The sequence below is a fragment of the Rhincodon typus genome, chromosome 6 (genome assembly GCF_021869965.1).
Source record: "Rhincodon typus isolate 14 chromosome 6, sRhiTyp1.1, whole genome shotgun sequence".
NCBI lineage: Eukaryota > Metazoa > Chordata > Chondrichthyes > Orectolobiformes > Rhincodontidae > Rhincodon > Rhincodon typus.
In genome coordinates, this window is record NC_063337.1 from 31,908,356 (window position 1) to 31,935,064 (window position 26,709).

The 26,709-nt window shown below is 38.4% G+C and overlaps 1 protein-coding gene across 3 annotated transcripts in view; it reads right to left on the reverse strand.

Moving 5' to 3' along the window:
* ubl3a (ubiquitin-like 3a) overlaps positions 1-26,283 on the reverse strand; it is a 79,037-nt gene extending 52,754 nt beyond the window's left edge. The window contains exons 1-2 of one of the 3 annotated variants that reach the window (XM_048597785.1): positions 26,107-26,259; positions 25,684-25,781 (exon numbers count right to left, since the gene is read on the reverse strand). In XM_048597785.1, coding sequence (XP_048453742.1) covers positions 25,684-25,710 — 27 coding nt within the window. In that variant the 5' untranslated portion in view covers positions 25,711-25,781; positions 26,107-26,259. Of the gene's footprint in view, positions 1-25,683 lie in introns of all 3 variants that reach the window. The other 2 variants (XM_048597786.1, XM_048597787.1) reach the window with 2 other exon arrangements.
* Between the last annotated feature and the right edge of the window lie 426 nt (positions 26,284-26,709).

Sequence of the window (26,709 nt, forward strand, 5' to 3'; positions counted from 1 at the left end):
GACATGTCGTCTGAGGAATGGGAGGGGGAGTTGAAATGGTTCGCGACCGGGAGGTGCAGTTGTTTATTGCGAACCGAGCCATGTTTGCAGATAAATGGAGGGTCATGTTGTGTCAAGGAAATGGGAACGGCTTCGACAGGCTAGAAGAGTGGACAAAGAAGTGGCAGGTGGATAACAAAATGGGAAATTTTGAGGTTATGCACTTTAGTAGGAAACAGAGAGGCAAAGACTATTTTCTAAACAGGGAAAGGCTTCAGTAGTCTGAAGCACAAAGGGACCTGGGAGTCCTACTTCAGGATTCTCTTAAAGTTAACACGCAGGTTCAGTTGGCAGTTAGGAAAGCAAATGCAATATTAGCATTAATTTTAAGAGGGCCAGAATACAAGATGCAAGGATATAAGGCTCTGGCCAGACTGCATTTGGAATATTGAGAGTGGCTTTCGGCTCTGTATTTAAGGAAGGATGCCATGGTGTTGGAGGGAGCCCAAAGGAGGTTCACAGAATGATCTTGTGGATGAAGAGATTGTCTCTTGAAGAGCAGTTGAGGACTCAGAGTCTACACTTGGAGTTTAGAAGGCTAAGGAGTGGAATCTCATTGAAAAACTTACAGAATACTGGGGGGCCTAGATATGGTGGATGTGGAGATGTTGTTTCCAGTAGTATAAGAGACTAGGACCCAAGGGCATAGCCTCAGAGTGAAGGAATGACTCTTTAGAACTGAGATAAGGAGGAATTTCTTCAGCCAGAGCGTGGTAATTCTGTGAAAGTCATTGCTGCAGAAGGCTGTGGAGGCCAAGTCTTTAAGTGACTTTAAGGCAGAGATAGATAAGTTCTTGATTAGTTAGGGGATCAAGGGTTATGGGGAGAAGGCAAAAGAATGGGGCTGAGAAACAAGATTGAATGGTGGAGCACATCCATGGGCTGAATAGCTTAATTTTGTTCCTATATCTCATTTGGTCTTCCTTTGTGAATACAGGGCCAAACTACATATTTAGTCAGTCAGCCATTTCTTTGTTCCCCATGATAATACAGCCAGAAACAGGGGAATTTATCAGGGGAAGTACAGAAAAGGAACCTGAGAAATGCATGTCACTGCTTGAGGCCAAGGACCAATCCCATCTGCTGGAAACACTTACCAAAGTGTGGCCAAGATGTAGCTCTATGACCAGGCTTATTATCCATGCAAGGATCTACAACCAGGCAGGCAGAATTTCCTAGGTAGACAATCATATTCTTTAGCAAGTGATTGCTGCTGACAATAAGGCGGCTACTTAAGATAAAAGCCCATGACATTGCTGGTGGCATGTTAACATGGATAGAGAATTGGTTAACTAATAAAACAGAGTTGAGATAAAGGGGACATTTTCAGCATGGCAACCTGTAATGAATAGAGTGCCAGGGAATCAATGATGGGGCCACAATCATTTTAATGATTTGGATGAGGGAAGTTGAGTGTACTATTGCCAAGTTTGTGGATAAAAATAAGTGGGAAGGCAAGTTGTGGGGATGGTAAAAGAGACTACAAAAGAATACAAACAGACAAACTGAGTGGGCAAAAACTTGGCAGATGGAATATAATCTAGGAAAATGTGAGGTCATGCACGTTGGTAAGAATAGAGGAGGTGAACACTATTTAAAAGACAGACTACAGATAGTTGCAGCTCAGAGGAATTTGGAAGTCCGTGTGCATTAATCACAAAAAGCTAGCATCCAAGGTCAGAAGGTAACAGGAAGGCTAATGGGCTGTCAGCTTTTATTTCAAAGGAAATGGAGTTTATGGCATTAGTGAGACCGCATGAGGTATTGCAATCAATTGTGGTCCTCTTATTTGAGGAAGGATGTCATTGTATTGGAGGAAATTCAGAGGAAGTTAACTAGATTGATTCCAGTGATGAGGTGTTTGTCTTGTGAAGACAGATTGAGCAGTTTAGGCTTATGGTCGCTGGAGTTTAGAAGAATGAAAGGATTAATTGAGGTTTATAGGATGCTAAAGGGGATTGACAAAGTTGACATGCAGACTATGTTTCTTCATGTGGGGCAACCTAGAACGAGAGGTCATAGTTTTAGGATTGGGGTGGCAAATTTAAAACAGATGAGAAATTACTTCTCTCCAAGGCTTGAGAATCTGTGGACTTCATTACCACAGAAAGTGGTGGATGCCAGGACATTAAAAATCTCTCCCCTCAAATTTATTCAATTTGTAATCAATTGAGGGTTATGGAGAGCAGACAGGAAAGTGGAGTTGACACTGAGATCACAGCAGCTATGACTGTATCAAATGACAGTGCAGGTTCAAGGGGTTGATTTGTTTAATCCTAGCTCTTACTTTCTCAAAAATAGGAAGTCTTGATAAAGCTATGCAAGGCATTTGTCAGACCACAGAATACTGACTGCAGTTTCAGTCCCCTTATCTAAGAAAATATATGCCGGCATTGGAGACAGTCCAGAAAAGGTTCACTAGTTTGATTCCAGGTATAGAGAAATTTTCTTATGAGAAGAGTTTCAGCAGGTTGGGATTGTATAAATTGGAATTTAGGAGATGCAGGGAGGTCGTTTCCTCTTGTGGATGAACATAGGATCAGAGAATATAATCAAAGAATAAGGGGTCACCCATTTCAATGGGGACGAGGAGGAATTTCTTCTCTCAGAGGGTAATGAATATCTGGGATTCTTGACCACAGAAGGCTGTTGAGTCTCGACCAATAAGTATGCTCAAGGCTGATATGCACAGATTTTTAATCCATAAAGAGAGTTGACGGTTGTGGGGAAAAGACAAGAAAGAAGAATTGAGGATGATCAGATCTGTGATTCATTAAGTGGAGGAGCTGCCTCAACGGGCTGAATGGCCTGCTTCTGCTGTTACATTTAGTGGGGCAGCTTCCAATCATGGCTCAAATACAAACATGAAGGCTGACAGGAAGGCTGCACCATTGAAATGCTTTCAGATGAGTCATTAAACTAAGGACGCATCCGCATGCTAATCGATGGCAATATCTTGAAGACCACTAGGTGAGTTGTCCTTGTTGATATGTTCCAATCAATCTGTTCAGAGATGTTACTATATACTGGGCTTTGAACCCAGGTCACCTCGCTCAGAAGTAGGGACACTACCACTGCACAACAACAGCCCTAAGTTGTCCCGAGCGCATTGGCCAATATTGATCCCTTATTGAACACTTTTTAAAAAAAAATCTGTCATCAGATATTTTCTAATCAACCTGTTTACAGATGTTATTACTTACCTCTGGAGCACATGGGACTTGAAACTGGGATTCTTAGTCCAGACTATTAATGCACCACCAGAGCCCCCCAAAAAATCTGGTCATCATTATTGTTTATAAGATCCTGCTGCGTGCATAGCAGCTGCCATGTTTTCTACACTGTTACGGTGACAGCACCTCAAGTAGTACATTGGCAGTCAAGCACTTTGTGACATCCTGAAGTTATGAAAAAAAATTACAAAAATGCATGTCTTTCTTTCTTGACAGTATTCTAATTTAAAGCCAATTACTAATAACATGCTATTCTATTCCTTAATCTACGCTACAAAAACTCAGGACAGCATTTTATGAACTATCATTCTCAGGATGTAGGTGTTGATACCAAGGTTAGATCTATTATCAATCTCTTGCCTTGACAAGATACTGGGTTTTATTGAACTGCTACAGCTTATGCGAAGTTGATTCGAAACTGACGTTATAAAAAGAGTGTTTCAGGATTTTGACCTGGTACTGATGATGTAATCGCAATACATGTCCAAGTCAGAATAATGAGTTTAAGGGGGACTTCAAAGTAATGGTATTCCCATGTGCTAGTGGTCATTCTATGTAGTGGGCATCAGAGGTTGGAGAGTACTATTGAAGAAGCTCTCTCAGCTTGCAGCAGCACATCCTACAAACAGGACACACTTAATCAAGGTGCAATTGCAACGAAAGAATGGAAATTTAGTTTAATTGCTAGTAAAATGCAATGCCTTATCCTAATAGGTGTCAAACATGCATTGCTGGAGCTCCATCCATTGAAATAAGTAGAAAATATTCCATCATACTGAATATTTTGTAGATGGTGGAGCAACTATGTGGAATCTAGGTGAGCTAGTTATCTAAGTGTACCCAGACTCACCTGCTTTAATAACAGGGCTGGCCCTGTTCGGTTTTCAATCAACACTGATGTCAGGAAGTTGATAAGAGATTTTACAACAATTATATGACAGAATGAAAACGGGGAGTGGTTCTGCTCTTCTTTGCTATTGGTCATTCCCAGATGTTACATGAATCTTATAGATTTAAGACTGGATATCAGAGATGAAATATGGTGAATTTTGTATGCTGCAGGAATATTGTGCAATTATTAGCAAGAGGTTGCACTTATGCCAAGACAAAAAAGGGAAGAAGGTTTAAGAAGCAACTGAAGACAGTTGGTCTTTGGGCAGTGATATCCAAGGGCAAGATTATGACTTTCCAAAAACCATGACTGTCATTCATTACACCAAATACAGCTCTGCTCCCAAAGGTATGTCCCCTTAAGCCAATTAACCTCAGTTTTACTCGAGATTCTCAGTACCAGGTTCAGTTCAATTCTGCCTCCATGTCAAGGACAGTCATATGATCAGCTTACTTCTGAACCATGCTTGGACCAAGGACTGGAGCTATATGCCCCATTATAACTCAAACTTAGTTTCTGTGAATACATCATTAATACTAAGTGCTTCTTGATGGCATAGTTGATGACTATCCATCATAATTCTGATGACTAAGAGTTGGGCCAATAGGAAAAGAAATGGACTTTTTTGGATCCATCCTTGTACTTTTGCATAATTTTTCATCTGGCTTTGTGTAGTGGTACAATTATACCGTGGCAGCTAAACTGGGGACAGAGCTAATTCTGGTACACAGGCCTTCAGCAGTACACACAGAATGTGAAAGCATTTTATTCATGGTTGCAACTTGCTAGGCAACTTGGGATGGCAGTCATAAATCAAATGCATTCATTTGGGTCAGCAAGTCAGATTATAGATCATAGACCATAAAATCCCTACAGTGTGGAAACAGGCCCTTTGGCCCAATGGCAGATCAATTTATGGATTGTGGCTTTCCATCCATGAAGGATACTAAACTGTTAACCTATAACAACTCAGTTTAATTCTCATGTTTACTGATGCAGTTTTATTTTCCAGATGCTTTTTAAATAGACCAAATTTCAATTTTAAAACAGCCATGGTTGGATCTGAACTCATATTCTGTAGCTACTGAGAAAAGGTTAACCTCTATTAGGGTAATCGTAAAGACTTATGATCTCAGCACCACATACTACCACTGGTATGGTTAAACTGTACCCTGAATGTCATTCATTAGTAAATGGTCCTAAATTTTAGTTGGAATTACACTGGAATAGTAACATCCAAAAACAAGAAATTAATCCTGGTCTGAGACACGAGGGACAGTGAAGAAAAACAGATCTCTGTAGAATGTGCTATATTTTACGATGTTCATTCAGGAAATATGGATGCAAGACTACAAAAAAAAAACAGCAATCTCAGATTTAACCTGTAGCAGCACTATTTGCTGAGGGATAATTGTTGGCCAGATGAACACCCCACACCCCTGTCCTTTAAACAGAGCCATGATATTTCACAAGTCCATACAAACAGTCACCGGCTTAACAACTTATTTCAAACAATATTGCAGTTCTTCAATTCTGTGCTATGGAGGTGGAAAATTGCTTGAACCAGAAACCTTCTGACTCAAGAGACAAGAATATTCGCTGTCAGTCAAGTTGATATTCCAGATTAGGAACAGAATTACATCAGCAATATTACAAAATAATGCTAACAACATTGTTAAGTTCACCTTGTGTGGCAGTTGCACTAGATTTATGTATCTAAAAGTCTCAGACTTTGATCCAAAAAATGTCGCCAATATCTGATTAAGACATTATAAGGCATATAACAAAACAGCACATTGTACAGCCTATTCAGATTGCCCACACGAGTGGTTAAATAAATCTTTTATTTCCCTTTTTAAAGTTGTAAAATACATCTAAAAAAAAACCATAAAATTAAAATTAGATAAATGAAACAAGCAGCCATCAAGTTAACAGTGGGAGTTAAGGGAACTAAATAATTCTGATCTTATTTTTGATTTTCTAATGAAACAGTTAGGTGTTGCTTTACAAATCACTTGGTGTCATTCCAGGAACTGCTACAGAATTCTCGCCAGCCCGTACAATGGAGTGATAGAATTGAATTGACATATTTACTGAAGCATCCTGGGGGGAATGAATACTAATCACATTTCTTTCTCCATGTAGTCAGCCTCTCACACCATCCAATTTCCCCAGTCAGCAAATTTATAAACACTTACATTTTTATTTAAAAGCTATAACAATTAAAAAGCACTAAGCTATGGACTTTAGCACAATTTGGCAGTTTGGATTTCATAAAGATGAAATACAAGTGACAATAACTGAAATGGCAACAGGAATATAGCATATGATTGAACTTGCATTTAAGTCTTTCAAACTCAAGCCTCATCCAAAATACATAAATCAACGCTCATTGCTAATGTTTATAGTTGAAGTTCAAATCAGAAGCAATATTCAACATATCAAAGATCGATGTTCAGAAGCTCTTGCTATTCTAAAATCTACTTCGATCAGTACACAAATCATTAGATTTAACAATGAATAATCCCATTGCAGTGCAATAAGCTTTTTAATGGCAAACAATATTTAACTCCCTGTCAATGCGATTTCACCACATAAATGATGCAGAACTACAATAACCATGCAAGATAACTAAACCAAAACCTGAATGAGGAGTCCATGCAATAAATAAAACTGAAAATATACAAATTAGGTATATCTTGCTAACCTGTAGATGTTTTTTTAAAGAAATATGATGAAAAACACCTCAAAATTTGACTCGTCTTAATGATCATAATGAAAATATTACATGGTTTTGCCTGCCACTGTCTTTGTGAAGCACCTTGGGATATTTTTCTGTACTAAAGATGCTACATAACTGTAAGCTGTTTAGTTGGTAACCTAAATATATGTATTTAATGTTGCTTGCATCTGCATGCAAACCACCTCGTTCAAAAAAAAGTTGGATTTGCAACACTATTTCCTATCCACACATTCTCCCAACAAACAAAATAACTGAAGTCAGTTAAGAAGTTCATACAAGGATTTGAGGGAGATTAGGGGAAATCACTAGGTTCCCTGGGTTGTATGTGTTCCTTTCAGATTATCTGCATTTGTTCAGGAACATAAACAAGTAGAACCGTATACCATTTGACCCTTTCAGCCTAGAGCATTATTCAACTGTCTACCTCAACTCCACCTCCCTCAGTCCTGGTGAACAATGTGAATTATGAACCATGGAACACGAAGTATTAACCAAATTGATAGCAGTCAAAAATGCAAGAGAATCAAATTCACTTTGGAAATTCTAATATAGTCAGAAATAGTATTTAAATCTAACCACTTAACAAAGGACATTTATTTATGTCCTGTTAAATTACACTTGAATGTAATTACAAATTTGAATCTCTCAATCTCAGTTATATATCAAACTCTGTGCTTAACTACTGAGGCATATGACTGATTTTTTTTAATCCTTACTCCATGCTAGTTCACCTGAAGTTTACAGTAATCTGTACTAATGAATATACTTTTACATATATTGAGATTAATTACAAATCCTCTCAAAAGAATGAACAGATGCTTAAAAACATTGCTCCAACAAGAAAGCTGCAATAAAATAATCCTGATGTCATGGGAAACAGACACACCATCTTTAATTAGACAATAAAATGCATACATGGTTAGTCAGACAGGTAATAAATGCTGACTACCTTGCATCAGTTACAAATAGCTGGAATAAAGTATTTCATTGTACCTGCCATACTTTTTAAATACAGAATTTTGTCAAGTTTATTTATCCCTTTGTTCATTTGGAATTGAAGTGTATACTTTGACATGAATCTTTAAGCTTTTTCTGCTGATTTTGATTCTAATTTACCTTAAGTGTATGAACATTCCAATGTTTTTAATGTTTCCACAATTCTAATGTTTATCTCAATATGATAAGTTTAGTTGAAAGCTTTTGGTTCTACATTAGTTATTTCCCAGAATGCACTCTACACTGTAGTTCTAATTCCCTCTGGCTTTACATATTTGTATTGCAAAAATACTGTAAGTTAGATGCAGGCCCCTAGTGATTCAAGTGTGCGATGCAATTTTGAGCACACCACTTAAAGCTGATTTTCAGAAGACAGCTAGGCAACAACATTTCAAAAAGGAATTTGCATTGATATCACAGCCTTCACAAATTCAGGACTTTCCAAACATTTCACAGCCAGAAGTACTTCTGAAATGAAGAGTAACTGTTATAATGCAGAAGAATACAGCAGCCGATTTGCACAAAGAAAGCTCCCAAGCTTCCTTCACTGACCAAAAAATCTGTTTTTGGTGTCTTTGTTTGAAGGACACATATTGGCCAGAAAACCAGGAAAATGCTTCTGCTCTTCAATAGTGCCTTTGGAGTTTTTATATTATTGCTCAGTGGGCAGCACTCTGACTGCGTGAGAAGATTATGGGCTCAAATTCCACTCCAATGCTTGAGTACAAAAAATAAAGGGTGGTGAATGGAAAAGATTTCATGGTGCTAGTTCAAAGTAAAGCAGAATTATTCTCAGCAGCCTGGCCAACATTTATCCTTCAATCAACAATTACATTAGATTTTATCAGATTATCTGGCTATCAGCATACTAGTGTTTGTGGGATCTTATGGAGGAAATGCAGCAGCCAATTTGCACATAAGTGGCTATACTACCAAAGTACTTTATTGCTTGTATAGAGCTTTGGGTCATTTTGTTGTTGTGAAAGGCACTATGAAGACCAATCTTTCTTTCTACCTGAGAATGTCAGCTATGTCTCAGTTTAACATCTCATCCAAAAGACAGCGTAATTGACAAGGCTGCAATCTCTCCATCAGCAATGTTTTTGACCTAGATAATGGGCTCAAGTCTCTGCTTTCAGGCTTGTAGCTACAACCTTCTGATTCTGAGGCACATGTGCTACCACTCAGCCGGCATGAAGACTTACACACTGTAGAAGTTCTGTCGAAATGCCTGATAGTTCCTGATCTGACATAACATAATGATGTGACATAATTTAGAATTGGTCCCCGGAATATTAGATTATAAATACGGGTTTTGCTGACGTAGGAATTAAGTAGCATGAAGGCAGAGTGTGACTGAGTGCAGCAAGACAGAGTGCTTAAATCTGGCAAATTGATTAAGTTAGAAAAGTCAGTGTAGTGAATGAACAGTGGCTGTTCTGGTCTAGCACCGGAAGAAAGCTATGCACGCACACATGCACATCCATGTGGAAACCCTTTAGTTACAAAGCCGTACATAACAGACAAATCCAAAAATAGACAGTCAAACTTGTAGATTGGTTAGGCCACTTCTGGAATACGGTGTGCAATTCTGGTCTCCCTGCTATTGGAAAGATGTTGCGAAACTTGAAAGGGTTCAGAAAAGATTCATAAGGATATTGCCAGGGTCAGAGGGATTTGAGCTATAGGAAGAGGCTAAATAGGCTGGGGCTATTTTCCCGGAGCGTCAGAGACTGAGGGGTGCCTTATAGACATTTATAAATCATACGTGGCATGGATAGGGTGAATAGCCAAGGTGTTTTCCTCAGGATAGGGACTCTAAAATGAGGGCATAAGTTTAAGGTGAGAGGGGAAAGATTTAAAAAGGACTACCTTTCCATGCAGCGGGTGGTGTGTGTATGGAATTAACTGCCAGAGGAGATGGAAGAGTCTGGTACAATTACAACATTTAAAAGGCAAATGGATGGTTATATGAATAGGAAGGGTTTAGAGGGATATGGGCTAAACGCTGGCAAATGGGACTAGGTTAATTTAGGATGTCTGGTCATCATGTACAAGTTGGACCGAAGGGTCTGTTTTCGTCTGTTTTATGGATTTCCTCTTGGGATCTGAAAACAGAACTAATCAGAAATTCAGAAATTCTCTGAATCTAAAGAAGGGTCCCGACCCGAAACGTCAACTTTCCTGTTCCTCTGATGCTGCCTGGCCTGTGTTCCTCCAGCTCCACACTGCGTTATCTTAGATTCAGGGAAGCTTGTTTCAGAGTGGAAAACAACTATTATAATTCTTATTTAAAAAGGTAGAAGGGAGGCACAAAATAGGAAATTGTAGGCCAGCTAGCTTAACATTTGTCATAGGGAAAATATTTGAAGCAATTACAAAAGACAAAATAAACAGGGCAATCAGGTAAGTTCAAGGTAACTAGGCAGAGGCAACATGGTTTTGTCAAAGGGAAATCATGTTTAACTAATTTAATCAAGTCCTTTGAAGAAGTAACTTTTGCTGTAGATGAAGGGGAATCAGTGATTGGACTGTATCCAGCAGGCATTTGACAAGGTGCATCAAAGGTCATTGCAGAAAATAAAAGTTCATGATGAAGAGGCTAATATATCAGTGTGGATAGAAGATTGGCTTCTTCAGGAAGCAGAGAATAGGAAGAAGTAGGTCTTTATCAGTCTGGCAGGATGTCGTGAGTCATATGCTTAGGTGTCAGTGTTGGGACCTCAACTCTGTTATTTACATACATGATTTGGATGAAGAGATTGAAGGTATGGTAGCTAGATTTGCTGTTGACATAAACTTACGGAACAAAGCGAATTGTGAAGAGGACACAAGCCGCCTACAAAGGGCTACAGATAGGTTGAAAGTCAGATGGGCAAAGGACCGGCAAATTGAGTACAATGTGGGAAAGTATGAAACTGTCCATTTTGACAGAAAGAATTGAAAAAACCTAAACGGTGAGAGATTGCAGAGAGATCTGGGTGTCTTTACAGAAAGATAGCATGCAGGTACATTAAATAATCAGGAAAGCTAACAGTATGTTATGGCTTATTGTGAGGGAAATTGAATGCGAGACTAGGGAGGACACGTTTTAATTATACAGTGCATTGGTGGAACTGCATCTGAAGTACTGTGCACAGTACTGGTCATCGTACATATGGAAGGATGTTATCACATGCTGTTCAGAGAAGGTTCACAAGACTTACACTTGGACAGAGCAGATTACTTAACGAGAAAGGCAAGACTGGCTAGATGCATATCCTCTGGAATTTAGAACAGCCACAGGTGACTTAATTTAAACATGAAAGATCCTGAGGGGACTTGACCAGGTGGATGCTGAAATTATGTTTCCTGTTGTGGGAGAATCTAAAGATCATAATTTAAAAATAATGGGGCATCCATTTCAAACAGAGAAGAAGAAACATTTCTTCCTCTCAGTGGGTTGAGAGTCTTTGGAATTCCTTTCCCCACAATGCAGCGGATGCAGAATCTCTTTTTAAATGCAAAGATAGATAGATTCTTGATTATAAAGGAGTGATAGATTATCAGAGATATTCAGGAATGTAGAGTTGGGGTTAAAAGTAGATCAGCCATGACCTTATTGAACGGAAGAGCAGACTTTAAGGGCTGAGTGGCCTACTTTTGTTCCTTGTTTGTATGTTCAGAAGCTGGAGACAGTGAAACTAGACAACTGAAGTCTGGAGGCATTCAGTAAATGAGTTTGTAGGTGAGTGATTGCGAAATTTATTCCTCCATAAAACAGAACAATACTTTATCCGGGAGTGATATTATTAGAAGTACTAATTAGAAATACTAAAGGCCAAATAAAAAGTCGTGTGAATCTGATGAACTGCATTTTTGTGTCTTAAAAGAAGTGTTCATAAGAATAGTGGAGGCATTAGCTGTAATCTTAAATACTCTTTAGCTTTTGTTAAAGGTCACAGCAGTTTGGAAAAACGCAAGCAAATTGCCTCTATTTAAGAAGGAAGGAGAACAGAAAACAGGAGCTTTTGGCTTTTTAGTCTAACAAAAGCTACTGACTAAGCATTAGAATTCAATAAGGTGGTAGAAGCAGGACATTCAGAAAATCATAATACAATCACGTAGGGTCAAACTGTTTTTTTTGGTAAGGAAAATCATGTTGGATGAACTTACTAGAGCTCTAGATTGTAGGATTTAACCAGCAGGGTGATTGAAGGGGGACCAGATGCGTTGCAATTTGATTTTCAAAAAGTATTTGTAAAAAATGCTGAGTGACAAGGGAACATTACCTTAGATTGAGGACTGACTAACGTTCAGGAAACTATATTGAAATAAATCAGTCTTTTTCAGGTTGGCAAACCATAACAAGGGGAGTATCAATGGGATCAGTGTAAGCCTCAATCGTTTAGGATCGATTTTAATAGACTTCAATGAAGGAACCAATCATCATGTTCGTAAAGATAAATTTGTAAAGACAGGTGGGAAAGCAAGTGGACACAACAGCCTGCAAAAGGATACAGATAGAGAATAATATGTGAAATTCTAAAGTTAATCAATTTGGCAGGAAGACTAAAGAAAGCTTACTTAAAAAGTTATTAAAATGAAGGAACGGTGCAGAATGCAGAGGAATCTGGAAATCCTCTACTAAAAGGTTAGCACGCAGGAAGTCTTGCTATTATTGTACAATGCACTGGTTGGATGACACCTGGGGAATCACATACAATTTTGATCAACTTATTTAAGAGATATGGGTGCATTGAAGCAATTCAAAAAAAGGTTTTCTAGGTTGTTTCCTGGGGATAAATGAGTTGTGTAATGATGAATAATTTAAAGTTATATTTTACGTTCATTGAAATTAAGAACAAAAGGAGAATTTGAGAGGTACAAGATTCTGAAGGAGATTGACAATAGGTACTGAGAAGATATTCCTCTTTATGGGACTGTTTAAAAATATGGGGCCTCCAATTTCAGATGTACAGGAGGACAACTTCCTTCTCTGAAGACCATTAATCTTTAGAATTCAGCCCAAAGAGACCAGTGGAGGTTGCACCACCAAATACATTCAATTCAAGATGCGGAGATGCCAGTATTAGACTGGGGTGGACAAAGTCAGAAATCACATGACACTGGGTTATAGTCCAACAGGTTTATTTGAAATCACAAGCTTTTGGAACGTAGCCCCTTCGTCAGGTGAACTGAAAAAGATGCACACAGATACAGAATTTATAGGCAGAGAGATCAAAAGCTTACACAAATGGTGTGAGTGGAGTGTTCAACAAAAAGTTTCTGCAGGTGATCAAGTGTCCGATGGGGGAGTAAAGAGTCAACAGCTTAATAACGAGTGAAGGGATGACCTATAATTCGATTAAATGAGGCAGAGAGATAATTACAAAAAATTAAAAATAAAGCAGTGCTGGAGAGAAATCAAATGACTAGAATAACATGATAGAAATAAAAAAACACATGCTGAGGGTCTAACCAAAGTCGTAAGTAATCTAAAACTGTACAAACTAATTAAGATGTGGAGGTGCCAATGTTGGACTGGGGCGGACAAGGTCAAAAATCATACAACACCAGTCTCGCTCCGAAGGCTCGCGTTTCCAAATAAACCTGTTGGACTATAACCTGGTGTCATTTAATTTTTGAGCAAACTAATTAAGGTAGAGATCATAATTAATCAAGGTGATGGTGTCAAAACAGGACAGTAAGGAAGATTTTACAAATACAGAAGTGTGGTGGGATCACATGTTGCGCGACATGAACCCAAGATCACAGCTAAGGCCATCTTCATGGGTACAGGACTTGGCTATCAGCAATTCTGCATTGTTGCAGATCTCAAAGGCCCCTTGGAGGAAGTTTACCCAAAGATTTGAGGCTGAATATCCTTGACCACTGAGGTGTTGCCAGACTGGGAGTGAATTAAAGGCCAAATTAAACATGTTGATTTACTAGCAAATCTCAGGGTTACTGCGGACATTCAGGCAAGTTGCGTCAAAGTCACAATCACATCAGCAATGGTCTTACTGAATGCAGAACAGGTTCAAGGAACTGAAATACACACTTGTGTGCCTATTTCTTATGATCTTATGCTATTTAGTTTGGGTTTGTTTAACTTGAGGAACATGAAGTTAGAACCCTCTTTAGGTGGATATAAAAAAATCCCAAAGCACTTTTTCAAAGAATGGAGCATTTTTCCTAATATCCTGGCCAATAATTCATCCTTTAACAAATCACCTGGAAAAAAAAATCTGGTGCATTATTCACTACTATTCCTGAGAACTTGCTGCATACAAATTAGTTGTTGTATTTCCTACATTATGAGATTAGACGTCAATAGTATTTAATTGATTGTCAAGAACCTTGGGACATTCTGAAGTAATGGAAGATGGTATATAAATACTTGTGTTAGTTTAAACACTTCACCAAAGATTTCTTGACATATTTTCTTAATTTTATATTTCAAAACATATCTTCTAAATACAGTAATGTCAATTTTATTGTTCTTTATAGACTGCTGATCTTAGATACATTCCTTTAACCTTCTGGAGTGGCAGCCACTGGTTATATGATTTATGCTGTGCAAAATCAGCCATAGCAATTTTATTGTTAATCATGGATAAATAGACCTTACCTGAAATACAATATTTAAGACTTGATTATCATAGAATGCCTGATTCAAGCTAACAAGTTCAATTTAAAACCTACCTAACTATTGTAAATTCAATTTTCTATCAAATCTACCTAGTAACCACTTTATTGCCTTAAAGCATCACTTAATAAATTTGCTCAAAATGAATCTCGTAAAAGCAGAAACCAAGTCATATTACAGCATCAACACCTTAAAGATAAATCAAGGGGAGAACATCACACCAGACAAGCGGAGACTGTGAAGGTCCGAACCCTTTGGGGATTGAAATATTCGAGTCAGAAACTCACTCCTCTACTCCCCTTCCTACCCAATAATTTGCTGCCCCCCCCAACCAACTGCACCTCTAAAAAAATCTTGGAAAATACCAGGTTCTTGTAGAATTTTACCTACATGCCGTCATTAGAATTTAAACCTCAAATGATTTCCAATCTGAGTTAAGCATCTACATAACTGCAAGCTTTTGTTTTAATTATTCACATTCCAAAAAACAGAGAAAAACAGCAAGACAACTGTCATTTAACTAAGCTATGCTCGAGACATTACAGGGACATGTCACATGGTTCAATTAGACAAACATTGTTTGTTATGGAAGAATTAATGACAGAAATATTATACTACTGGTGAATCCCAAAAAAAAAATTTGCTGCATTTCTGTTACAATAAGACATGGACGCAGAAGTAGGCCATTTGTCCCATCAAGATTGCTGCCATTCAATGGGATTGAGACTGATCTGAAATCCTCGACTCTATTCCCCTGCATTTTCCCCACACCTCTTGACTGCTTTAATGATTAGACATCTGTCTATTTTAATGTCTTGAACAGACCAACAATCCAGCCCCAATTAACCTCTTTTGCAAATAATTCCACAGTCACTTACCCTCAAAGAAATTCTTCATCTGTCTTAAATGGGTGACTTCTTACTCCCGAGATTATGCCCTCTGCTTTTATATTCTCTCACAAGTACAAACAACCTCTCCGCATCTACCTTGACAAGCCCCCTAAGAATCTTATGTGTTTCAATAAGGTCTCCTCTCCTTCTTAAGATTCAGTGGTGGCTAGGCATGATTAGATCCATTCTTTTGTCCTCTTTCCAGTGGCAAAGTAGTAGTAATAACAATATATGACCAAATCATGAAATTGTGTGGCTTGAGAGGAAGTTGAATCTCAAGGATGCTGCAGCAACAGCGCTGATGGAAGATGATGAATTAGGTTGGGGCCAGCATACGTTCCTGCATCACACCACAGGAGATTCAGAAGTGATTCAAAAGGTTGCTGTCATATTTAACTTCCATGCTGATTTGAATGAAGCTGCTATACTATGACCAGGAACCAAGGTGGGCAACCAAGTGCATCAAGAATTTCTCAAGTCTATCTCTGTCCGCAATGTTGAATGCCTCGGCATGGTCTACAAATACCATGTATAGACTTTTGCTTTGCTCATGACACTTTTCTTGCATTGCTTTGTTTGGAAGTACCATGTCATTAGTGGTTCTGTAGCTCTGAAACTGCATGGTCTCTCTGGGAGGGCAGTATTCAGAAATGGTAAATGCAGGTCGTTACTCAGGATCTTCTCATCAAGGGAAGACTTCAGTAATCATACAGAAATGGAAATATGGGATCTCAGTCATAGAATGTGGTCCTAAGCTCATCTCGCAGTCAAGAATTGTGAACAGTCTGATTCGGCCTTAGGCAGTAACCAGGGAGAAGGACAGAGTCGATAATGAGGTTGAGAGGTTTGTGGTAAGAACAAAAACAATGATTTTGTCATCGCAATATTTATTTTGATGTTTATGCAAGCCAGTAGAGGATGTTAGTCAAGCAGTCTGACAATTTATGGGCAAGATGAGTTCAAGTTAGTGCTGTTAATAAATAAAATTGCATGTAGAGAACTTTTTTTTCGAAAACATTAAATTAGGCTATCTTTACTCCTTCATTTACCAGCTAAGGACATCATTATCTCCCCTAGCAGTACTTCACAAGGTAAGGAGTGGAATGATGTCTTCCTTTACCACTGCAGTCTATGGGGTAGAGGTACTCAGGTTGGGAATCGCAGGATCCAGCAAAGTAGCAATTACAGTGCATGATGAAATGAGAAAGTCGAGAGACTTGGAGGAAAAGTGGAACACCATGTGCTTTAATATCTAAAAGCATTGCAGGTGCTTTAATCGCTTAGGACTACAGTGAGTTCAAGAAGGCAGCTCACCACTACCAGTTGCCAATTTCCCTGGAACAGGTTATTAATCTAACAGCAATATTCCTTGAATGAATAAAATAAACTAGTCTTCCTGTAAATCAGTTACATTCATTTCATGCATACACAGACCATCCATGGCAATTTGTGTCAATGAGTGGTTGTGGGTAGTGACACCATGATGTCACGACAGACAGAATAGCCTAAGGTTTTTGCAGCACACAAGCTGACAACCAAATTTCTGACATTACAATGAATACACTGGAAAAGTACTTCATCGAGGGCAAATGTTATAAATAGCCTGTTCCACAGGATGCAGCTGGTTTTCAGGAAGGCTAGCCCAATTCTAGAAAGAAAATACGGGCCACTAATGCAGTTAACCCTCTTTCAAAGTTCACAGTTCCAAAGCTATGAATGACATTGCATAAATTTAAGTCAGGTCAGGGTGGAAAGGGTTCCTTTCCCTAGTCAGCCAGAGGTCGGCAGGTTTTAAGTCCTCTAGCTAACCAATAGGTAACCGAGTCAGAATTGTGGAAGTCTCTGGCAAACTCAGGGAAGGGGACATTTCAGAGAGCTCCAGACACCGGGTAATTTCCCAAGAGGTTCAACTTCCCTGGAAATTCCAGTGGATTTAGCTACACTGGGACTTCCACGTGGTCCTGACATGTAAAATGTATCTTCCTATCAAAAAGGCCAACATAATTTTGTAAATGTACTGCATGAACTCTATTATGATATAGAGAGGGAGTCAAGCTTTAGTTCTGCACAGTCGCGAAAATTGAAAAACTGCACATTCAATGATTAAAGGTCTGGTTCAGTTTTTATATAGACCATAAGACAATAAGATATGGGAGAAGAATTAGGCCAATCAACACATCAATTCTGCTCTGCCATTCAATCATGACCAATATGTTTCTCAACCCCATTCTCTTGCCTTTTGCCCATAACCCTTGATCCTCTTACTGATCAAGAGCCCATCTATTTCTGACTTAAATGCACTCAATGACTTGGCCTCCACAGCCCTCAGCGGCAATGAGTTCCAGAGTCACCACCCTCTGACCAAAGAGTCTCCTACACATCTCAGTTCTAAAGGGTAGCCCCTTCATTCTGAAACTGTGCCCTTGGGTCCTAGTCTCTTCTACTAGTGGCAATATCTTCTCCAAGTGTACACTATCCAGGCCTCCCAGTATTTTGTAAGTTTCAATCAGATTTCTCCCTGACCTTCTCCATCAAGTACACAGACCAACAGTCCTCAATTGCTCTTCATATGATATTCTCTTCATCCCTGGAATCATTGTTCTAAACCTCCTCTGGACCCCCTCCAAGGTCAGCACATCGTTTCTCAGTGACAGAATCCAAAATTGCTCACAATATTCCAAAAGCGGTCTGACTGCAGCCTTATCTACATCAGCAGTATATCTCTGCTCTTGCATTCTAGTCTTCTTGAAATGAATGCTAACATTACATTTTCCTTCCTGACTACCAACTGTACCTTATGTTAACCTTAACAGAATCCTGAACTAGGATTACGTCCCTTCACGCTTCAGATTTCTGAAGCCTTTCCCCAATTAGAAAATAGTCTATGCCTTTATGCTTCCTACCAAAGTTCTTAACTTCACCTTTTCCCACATTGTATTCACTCTGCCATTTCTTAACTCACCATCCTAGCCTGTCCAAGTCCTTTTACAGCTTCCCTGCTTCCTCAACACTACCTGTCCCTCCATCTACCTTTGGTTATCTGCAAACTTAGCAACAATGTCCTCAGTTCCTTTGTCCCGATCATTAATGTATAAAGTGAATAGTTGTAGTCCCAACACTGATCCTTGTGGAATCACTAGTCACCAGCAACAACTTGCAAAAGAGCCCTTTATTCCCACTCTCTCCTTCTGCCAGTAAGCCAAGCCTCCAGCCATACCAGTACTTTCTCCCCAACATCATGGGCTCTTATCTTATTTAAGAGCCTTCTGTGCAGCAGCTTGTCAAAAATATTCTGGAAATCCAAACAGATCACTCTCCACTGGCTCTCCTTTGCTTAACTTGCTCATTATCCCCTCAAAAAATTCTAACAGATTTGTCAACCCTATTTTCCATGCACTTCCAACTACTCTGCAGTCTCGTCTTGAATAATGGACTCCCATGTTCAAGCAATCTATTAACATTCACCATGAAAGCACATAAAAATGGTTATTTGGATAATGGCAACAATGGACCTGTATCTAAGAATGAGCTACTTTAAAGTAACAATACCTTTAAATATCAGATTCAATTGAAAATAAGTTTGTCACAAACCTACTTAAGTCAGAAAAAAATTCATAATTGTTACAATGAAATCACAGTAAACACCACTTCAATCAAGTTATGCCTGAAACTTAAATTAATAAACACCTGCAACAGTTGATGCAACATATCTATGGTGTAGCAATCAAAAAGTTACTTAACAATTTCTTGTTCAATATCACACATTGGTATTATTGCAGATTTCAAAAAAAAGAAATCAGCAAGTTGCAACTACCTAGCAAATTTCAAATTACTGTAATGTAACAAATTAGAGGCAGGAAAAATCTAGTTAGCAACCAGCATAGTTGCACTGTGACAATTTTAACTATCACATTATTAAGCCAAGCAACTCATTGTTCAGCATGCTAAACATGACAACTTGCACAACTCAAATTCAAGGACAACTATCCACGTCGCTCTGTTGGCATCTGTGTCTTGGCTGAAGGGGATGTGACATCATTGCTGAAATTATGCTATTGCAGTTAGGACGTTTTCCACCTTCCAGCAACTGCAGATGTGAGGCTGAAGATTACCATCACAGCTAAAAATTAGAATGATTTTGTTATTCTACTCCCATTTACAAAACAATAAGAGAAACACGAAAGTCATATGACTTACGAAACAATATGATTTCGCAGATCTCTCCATCTTTGACCTAAGTGACAAATGAGTCACCAGAACTCCAGTAAATCAATAAGATTTAGCTGAAACACAACAGGTTCTCACAATCCTTAAAGAAGCCATTCCAAAGCCATCTTTAACTGAAGCCATTACCTAAATTTTATACAATTGTCAAGATTCAGAAACAACACTCCTCCAAGCACATATTTAGTATTTTCCAATAATCCACTCTTTAACCTTCAGTTAGAAATTACTTGCACATCAACTGAAAATTCCAAAATGAAAACATCTTAATACCAACATGCATGACAAGTTCACAGTTCAGCAACCTCAGAAAGACAAAATACTACAAGAATATTTTGCTGCTTTGTTATAAGAGTAGTCAGTGCCAATTATCCTTTAATATTTATTCACCAATACGAATTCACTAAAATATTGTGCACTAATCTTTCCAAATCAATTTCAAAACTATTTTTTCTGATAAATCTGTTTCATAGGAAGCACAATAGACTACTGGGGAAATAAGTTCATAATGGACATTATGTAGATAGCGTCAGTATGCAACTCTTCAAGAGCATAATGTGTGGAATATGTGGAGTCATATAATATATCAACAAATTGCAGTCTAGGTGGTTCTAGTTTTATTTTGTTACCATATCTCATTTTTTACACATTTACTAAGCTGTGAAATAATTGAATTGTTTTGCAAGCTGAAATCATTAATTTTAGACAAAAGCTTGTAATATTCTTCACTTTCATTGATGGGCCAAGATTACTTTGTATACAGGATAGAAATTCGCCAATAGTGCCTCAATTTCAGTTGGATTCTTGGTAAAGTAAGAAATGAAAAGTTGTGTTTTTAACTACAAGTTCAGTGACCTGTTATGAGGGAGAACAGTCCGAGGTTTAGAAGCCTCCACTTCACTGGACAGGAGAGGGGGTGGAAGGTAACTGAACGAACAAAATGAAGTCAGAAATGCTCTACTGCTTTTTCTTATACTTCCACCTGAAATTACTATTGCTACAAATTTGACTTAGTTTAAGGAGAACTAACTTTGGATGGACTGGATCAGCTCCTGATCACACCCTTAGATGGACATCTCACTCCAGAAAAGCAAAAGCTGAGGGGACCATAAAGTAGAATGGCAAAATGCTTGCAATCTACAGGCCTGCTTAAAATTTGACAGAATACGCAAAGCAGTTTAAGTAATAAAATTATGTGTAGTATTCTTATTGTTTATGTATTATGCTATAACTAGGAACAGCAGAATTGAATGCGTTGCAGTTTTGGTAAATACTTTAAGCAAAACTGACAGATGCCTTGCAATGTAAGGTTTACATCGACAGCACCATACTGACATCTTGATCTAATTAAAATATTGGAAGCTGGTGCTGAACTAGGGAAAGTGTTTTGTGATGTGCAAAGATAACGGGGATTTTCTTGGTTATTCCTAGGTTATACCCCAGGTTATTCTTGGCAAAGTTCATTCGCCTACTGAGGCCATCAGCACTGCCTACCACCACTGCCAACCCTACCAAAGATATGTAATCTCAAAAACAGTTCTTTCATAGCCAAGTTTCACCCATTCATGCAACATCTTCCAATCCAAAGTCCTATCTTGTAATCTCCACCCCAACTCTAGCCTACTGTGCATCCCACTAGTTGCACAACTACCAAAGTCCTTATTTACTGCAGTACATCACTCTCATTTAAGATGTCTCTGACCAAACATCTAACTCGATTTCTCTCACCTTCTTTGGCATCAGAGTTGTTTTGCTAGATCAGAATGAACTAAGGAAGTGAAAACTGTTCTTTTGGAAGAATTACTAAATATAATGCCAAAAAGCTGAAAGAAAACTGTCTAAGAGAGGAAGCAGTGAGAAAGAAAAACTATGCACGAGGGCAAAATATTTAAATTCACTTGTGTTTTGTCACGTGTTTTTTCAGGAGGTTACAGGAAACAAGGGTGTACAGGGTGGAGGAGTAGTCAACCACAGTTTGAACAAGTTATAATGAAAAAGGTTTGTGAAAGTATGCAAATGGATTCCCACATTGATATCAGTACCAAATTAAATGTCAAAGCAGAAAACACAAGTGCAATAGAACAAAAAAAAACTTACAAAAGTTATGAAGAACCTCAATCAAAGTTCACCTGTTGCAATAGTTGCCCATCTATATACATGAAAATACAGACACATAACAGCCCAGCACAAAACAATGCACTGTCTTCCTCAAACACCATTGCCTGTTAAAATAACTAGACATTGCCTTTCCTGGTTCACCAAGGTTATTACCTTGATTGAACTGTAGTGAAGAAAAAATGAAAAATAGTCAGAAATCAAAACAAAAAGGTGTTTCTATTGTAAGAGTCTTCTAAGTACAATCAAGGTTGTAAAACACAAAGTATACGCTTGTATCTCCATAAATATTTTAAAAGATCTAAACACAACGTGTTAACTGTTAAATAGTGACCTATGTATGAAAACAAATCAGTCACTTTGTGCACAGACAATCTTACTACCTGTTTTAATGATTTTGATCAAGGGAGGAGTTGGCCAAGTGTTTGCTCTTCAAAAGGAAAGATATCTTAATATCCACTTGAACATGGAGACAGAAGTGTGGTTTCGTGTCTGATCTAAGTTTGGCAATCCAAAAACATACCTCTATCTCAGTGCTGCACTTGACACATCACAGATCACAAATTCACCCTACCATGGGACTCAAAGTAACAAATCCCAAAAGAAAACCAATATCAGATATGCTGCTTAGGTGTGTCACCCAGATAGTTATGGATTTATAATACACTGGTAAAACTGTCAAATACACACTGTATAGAAGACACTGAAACTTAACCCATTTCTCATTCGATTAGCATCTGTAGCAAAAATTCAAACAGGACAAAAAATACAATATCTTAAACCTTTACAAACCAGTGACACTACTTTCAGATGAGAGGCAACTAGCTAATCATCCTATAAAATCACACATTTCACCATGATTTGGGCAGCCAGGCAGGAAGAATAGCAAAATACAGCGTGATCATTAAAGGTTTCCAAAATTTAGTGGCAGACATATCTCACTATGTACTCACAACCATCAAACCTGTTTCCAGCATCCACAATACTCTGCTTTTATTAAATCCCTCTTTAAGCCTGCATGCATACTATGTACCACAAGAAGCATCCAGACCTTATATTTAAACAAGCTTTGTAGATAGGCTATGACACATCTCTATAGCAGGGTGACTCAAATCCAGTCATCTGGTTCAGAGATAGAGACATGACCACTGACCACAAGAGCCCTCTGGACCTGATATTATTTGAACACAGAGGAGTACCCAATAAATACAAATCACCTGATGCAATTAAACAATCACAATTCACATTTTTTAGTGTTGTTCTTACAAAAATTCCTTCTCCTTTTAAATCATGTTCTGAATATGCTGTCACAGGGAACAAAGCTTGGGAATGTACCTCTCATAACTAGCTGGACAAATCTGCTCAAAAATGATCAAATCTAAAGATTATTATAAACTGCCACTTCAAGTCTCAAACTCAATAGAACATCAGGGGACAATTACCAACTTCACAGCATAAAAAATGTACAAAACTGAAATTTAAAATTAAACAAATGGCATTCCACTTATTCCAATTAATCTATTATTGCTTTTTAAACTGAAAAAAATCAAAGTGAGGTAATGCCCAGATGTGAGAATCTGCAAAGTTTTATGTAGCTATTTTCCTGGAACAGTGAGGACCCGAAGGTCACACCTCTGTCTTTTCAGTATTACTTGCCTTAAGATCAAAAACTGAAGTTAATATTTTCCATTTACTATTTCCATTTCAATTCCTTTCCTGCTGTAAGTAATAGCTGATTCGCCTGAGCTGCATATAGTCTCAGCAAGTCATCTAATTGCAAGTACTTTAAAGGGACGGGCTCCAAAGATCAGACCGGTCTAGAGACATAACATTACTACTGACTAGGTGCACAATAAAACAAGATTCCAATTCCCCAATCTTAATTATGACAGGATCTTCAGATTTCAGAATGACATATGAATACCTTGTGCAAAAGCTGCAATCAACTGAAAGCTGTAATGCTTAACTTTTAACTTTATTTCTTTTTTTAACACTATACTAAGAGTGACTGTAATGTTTAACTTTTAACTTTGTTCCTTACTTCTTTCTACCTTGTTAAGATTTTGTACATAGGTACTTGTGGCACCACGTGGCGACACTGAACATTTTCCACAGTACTCCTGCGCTTTTGTACTGGAGTACACGTGACAATAAGGTCTAAATCTTAAATCTAAAATCTAAATCTAATCTAACTTCAGCTCTAAAAGAACAATGTTCTAATTATATCAAGCTCCCTTACATTATTGCCTTGACTACTTTACTCTCTCTCCTACCCATTGCCAAAAAAGCCCTGTCACATGATCTAAGTAAATCTTAAAAATTTAAATAATCAATGATAGATTTCTATACTAAATGAAGTTTGAGCAAACAATTATTTTCAAATCTCAAAAATTAAACAAATTGTATTTCAGTAAACATTGGATTACACTGCCATTACAGTTCGATGCTTGCTTTAAGAAGTTATTTACTGCACCACTGAAACAGAATTGATTTTTTTCTTGTAGCACGTCTCTTGAGAAATGGCTACAAAGAGTAACTCAGAAAAATCTGCAGCGATTTTAATGTGCATCTGGCTGCTGTAGAAACCATTCTGTAATGTGAAGCAGCCAGTTTCTACGTCTATGAGAGCAGCACAGTACTGTAGAAATTACAGATGGCACCTTTGAACGCATGGAAAAGGTTGGAGAACATATAATCCAGAAGCTCACTACTGAGTGAGCTTGACCATCAGAGGTGCTGACTTTCACATAAAAAGGATCTCTCTCTCTCTCAGATGAACATATAAATTCGCAAGGTAGCATTTTGTACAGTAGAGGCATCATTGCTTGTGTGCTGGCCAATCTCTGATTGCTTGTACAACATTGCTGAAACAGATGATTGCATTCTGTTTACAAGACCTTGCTGCACGCAAACTGAAAGCTGCATTTCCTACATGACAAAAATGACTACACTTCAAAGAGTACTTAACTGGCTGTAAAATCATTTAGTACTTACTCAAATGTATTATATCTTACATCCATTTAGAGACATTATGTAGTCATTTCAAAATCGTAACACTCCCATTTTGCTATTTCTGTCATCAGTTCCACTTACAAATGCCATACAGTCTTGAGAAATAATATAGAGGAAATAAAATAAGGAATTAGTTATTTAATAAAATTAGAAAAATAAAATACTGAATGAAAAATATTGATTATTTATTACTATTTCTTATAATGTGGTTACTGTTTTAGAAAGTTGGAAACTGAATTCTACAACCTTATTTAATCCCTTGAAATCAAACATCGAGTCAATTGAGACTGGTTAGTATCTGTAGTATTATTATTCAAAAACACTAGTCATGTTTTTCTCCCTAACACCGAAAAACGGGAACCAACCAATGACCAAATATTGCTTCAACATAAAAAAACCTCCACGTAATTCCTCACATTTTAACTTGTGCATCATTATTGTATGAGCAAATGCAACGTTAATACAATGATGCATGAAACTCACTTTCAATGGTTGAAAATTAGTTTGTCAAATTACGTATCAAAAGGTGAGCGTATGCAAACCGGTTCTGTTGCATTTTACCCCCCTCGCTGGCTTAACCAAACATTCAAAGCAGGAACCACCCGATTGCATGCGTACATAAAATATATTAACGTATTATTAATGCGCAAAGAATTTGAGAGAACGCATCTCTTCAAAGCCCCACCGACTATCCAACCCCCGTTTAAAACACATCACCAAATAAAATTTGCATCAAGCAAATAACCGCAACCCACGGCTCCCTGGTTACAGTTAAATTATTCTCCACTTCGACATGATTAGTCATAGAAAGGAGAACTCACCTTCGTAAACACAATCCTTTAACATAAACACACTGCGAACTTGGAACTGACAGCGGAAGAATAAATAAAATGTGCAATACTTCTTACCATGTCCGCCGGTATACAGCTTGACATTTTTAATTGTATCCGTTTATTAGACGACGACTGCCTGGGGTATTTGCAGCTCAATCCGTTCAGTCTCCAAGCTACCTCAACACAACGGGCGGAATTCAATCCAAAAAGGAAGGAAAAATAAACAAATAGAAACTCAGAAGCAATCACCAGCTCTGTCTTCAAACAACCTTCCTGATTCACAATTAAAGCACAAGGAAGGCTGAGCAAAAAGCGAGACGCTTGTCGTTAAATGTAAAAATGTGCGAACTGCCTCAACTGCAAACGGAGCAGAGCCGGACACAAACTTGCTTCCACCGCAAGTTAAAGAGAGGCAGAAGGGGGAGGGAGGGTGAAGACCAAACAAAAATATCTGTAAAGCAGGCGGCTCACAGTTGAGTCAACACTTTAAACACTGACAAAATCAGAACCTCTACGTTGTCCCTTTCATATTCCGATAAGACAGCTTTGCTGAGTTCTCATTGTGTTCCTCTGCAAGACGATACCAGTCCAGCCGCTCGTCCTATCATCTTCACCCACTCTCTCTCAAACTCAATATGGCGCACGGGGAGAAGTCTGATCGCTGAGCGACGGGGCATTGCGTTGTTTCCGGTCCGATTCGCACGCGGGGCATTTCGGGAATTGAAGTCGGACCCGGCATATACCGTCCGTAATATGTGCAATGTGCGGAAGATGTGACTACAACTCCCAGAAGACATTGCGAACGCAATGCCGCATTCGGAACGCATTAGCGATGCTCTCCTAACGTCACCCTCACGTTGTCTGTATTGTGCGCATGTGCTTGGGCGTTTAAAGGTTGGGGGACCGTAAGGAGCAAAACTTTAGGATGATGAACTGATTTATTCGGTTGTGTGGGTGAATTGCGTCGGTTTGTATTCATTAAGATGGTTTTGAAGCTAACCAAGTGAGAACTTCGTTGCAGCTACGGTTATGCCGTTAGGTAGGCCGTGCCAGATTGCTGCGCAAACCCAGTGGCTGAGGAACACTGCTCTTATTCTGCAC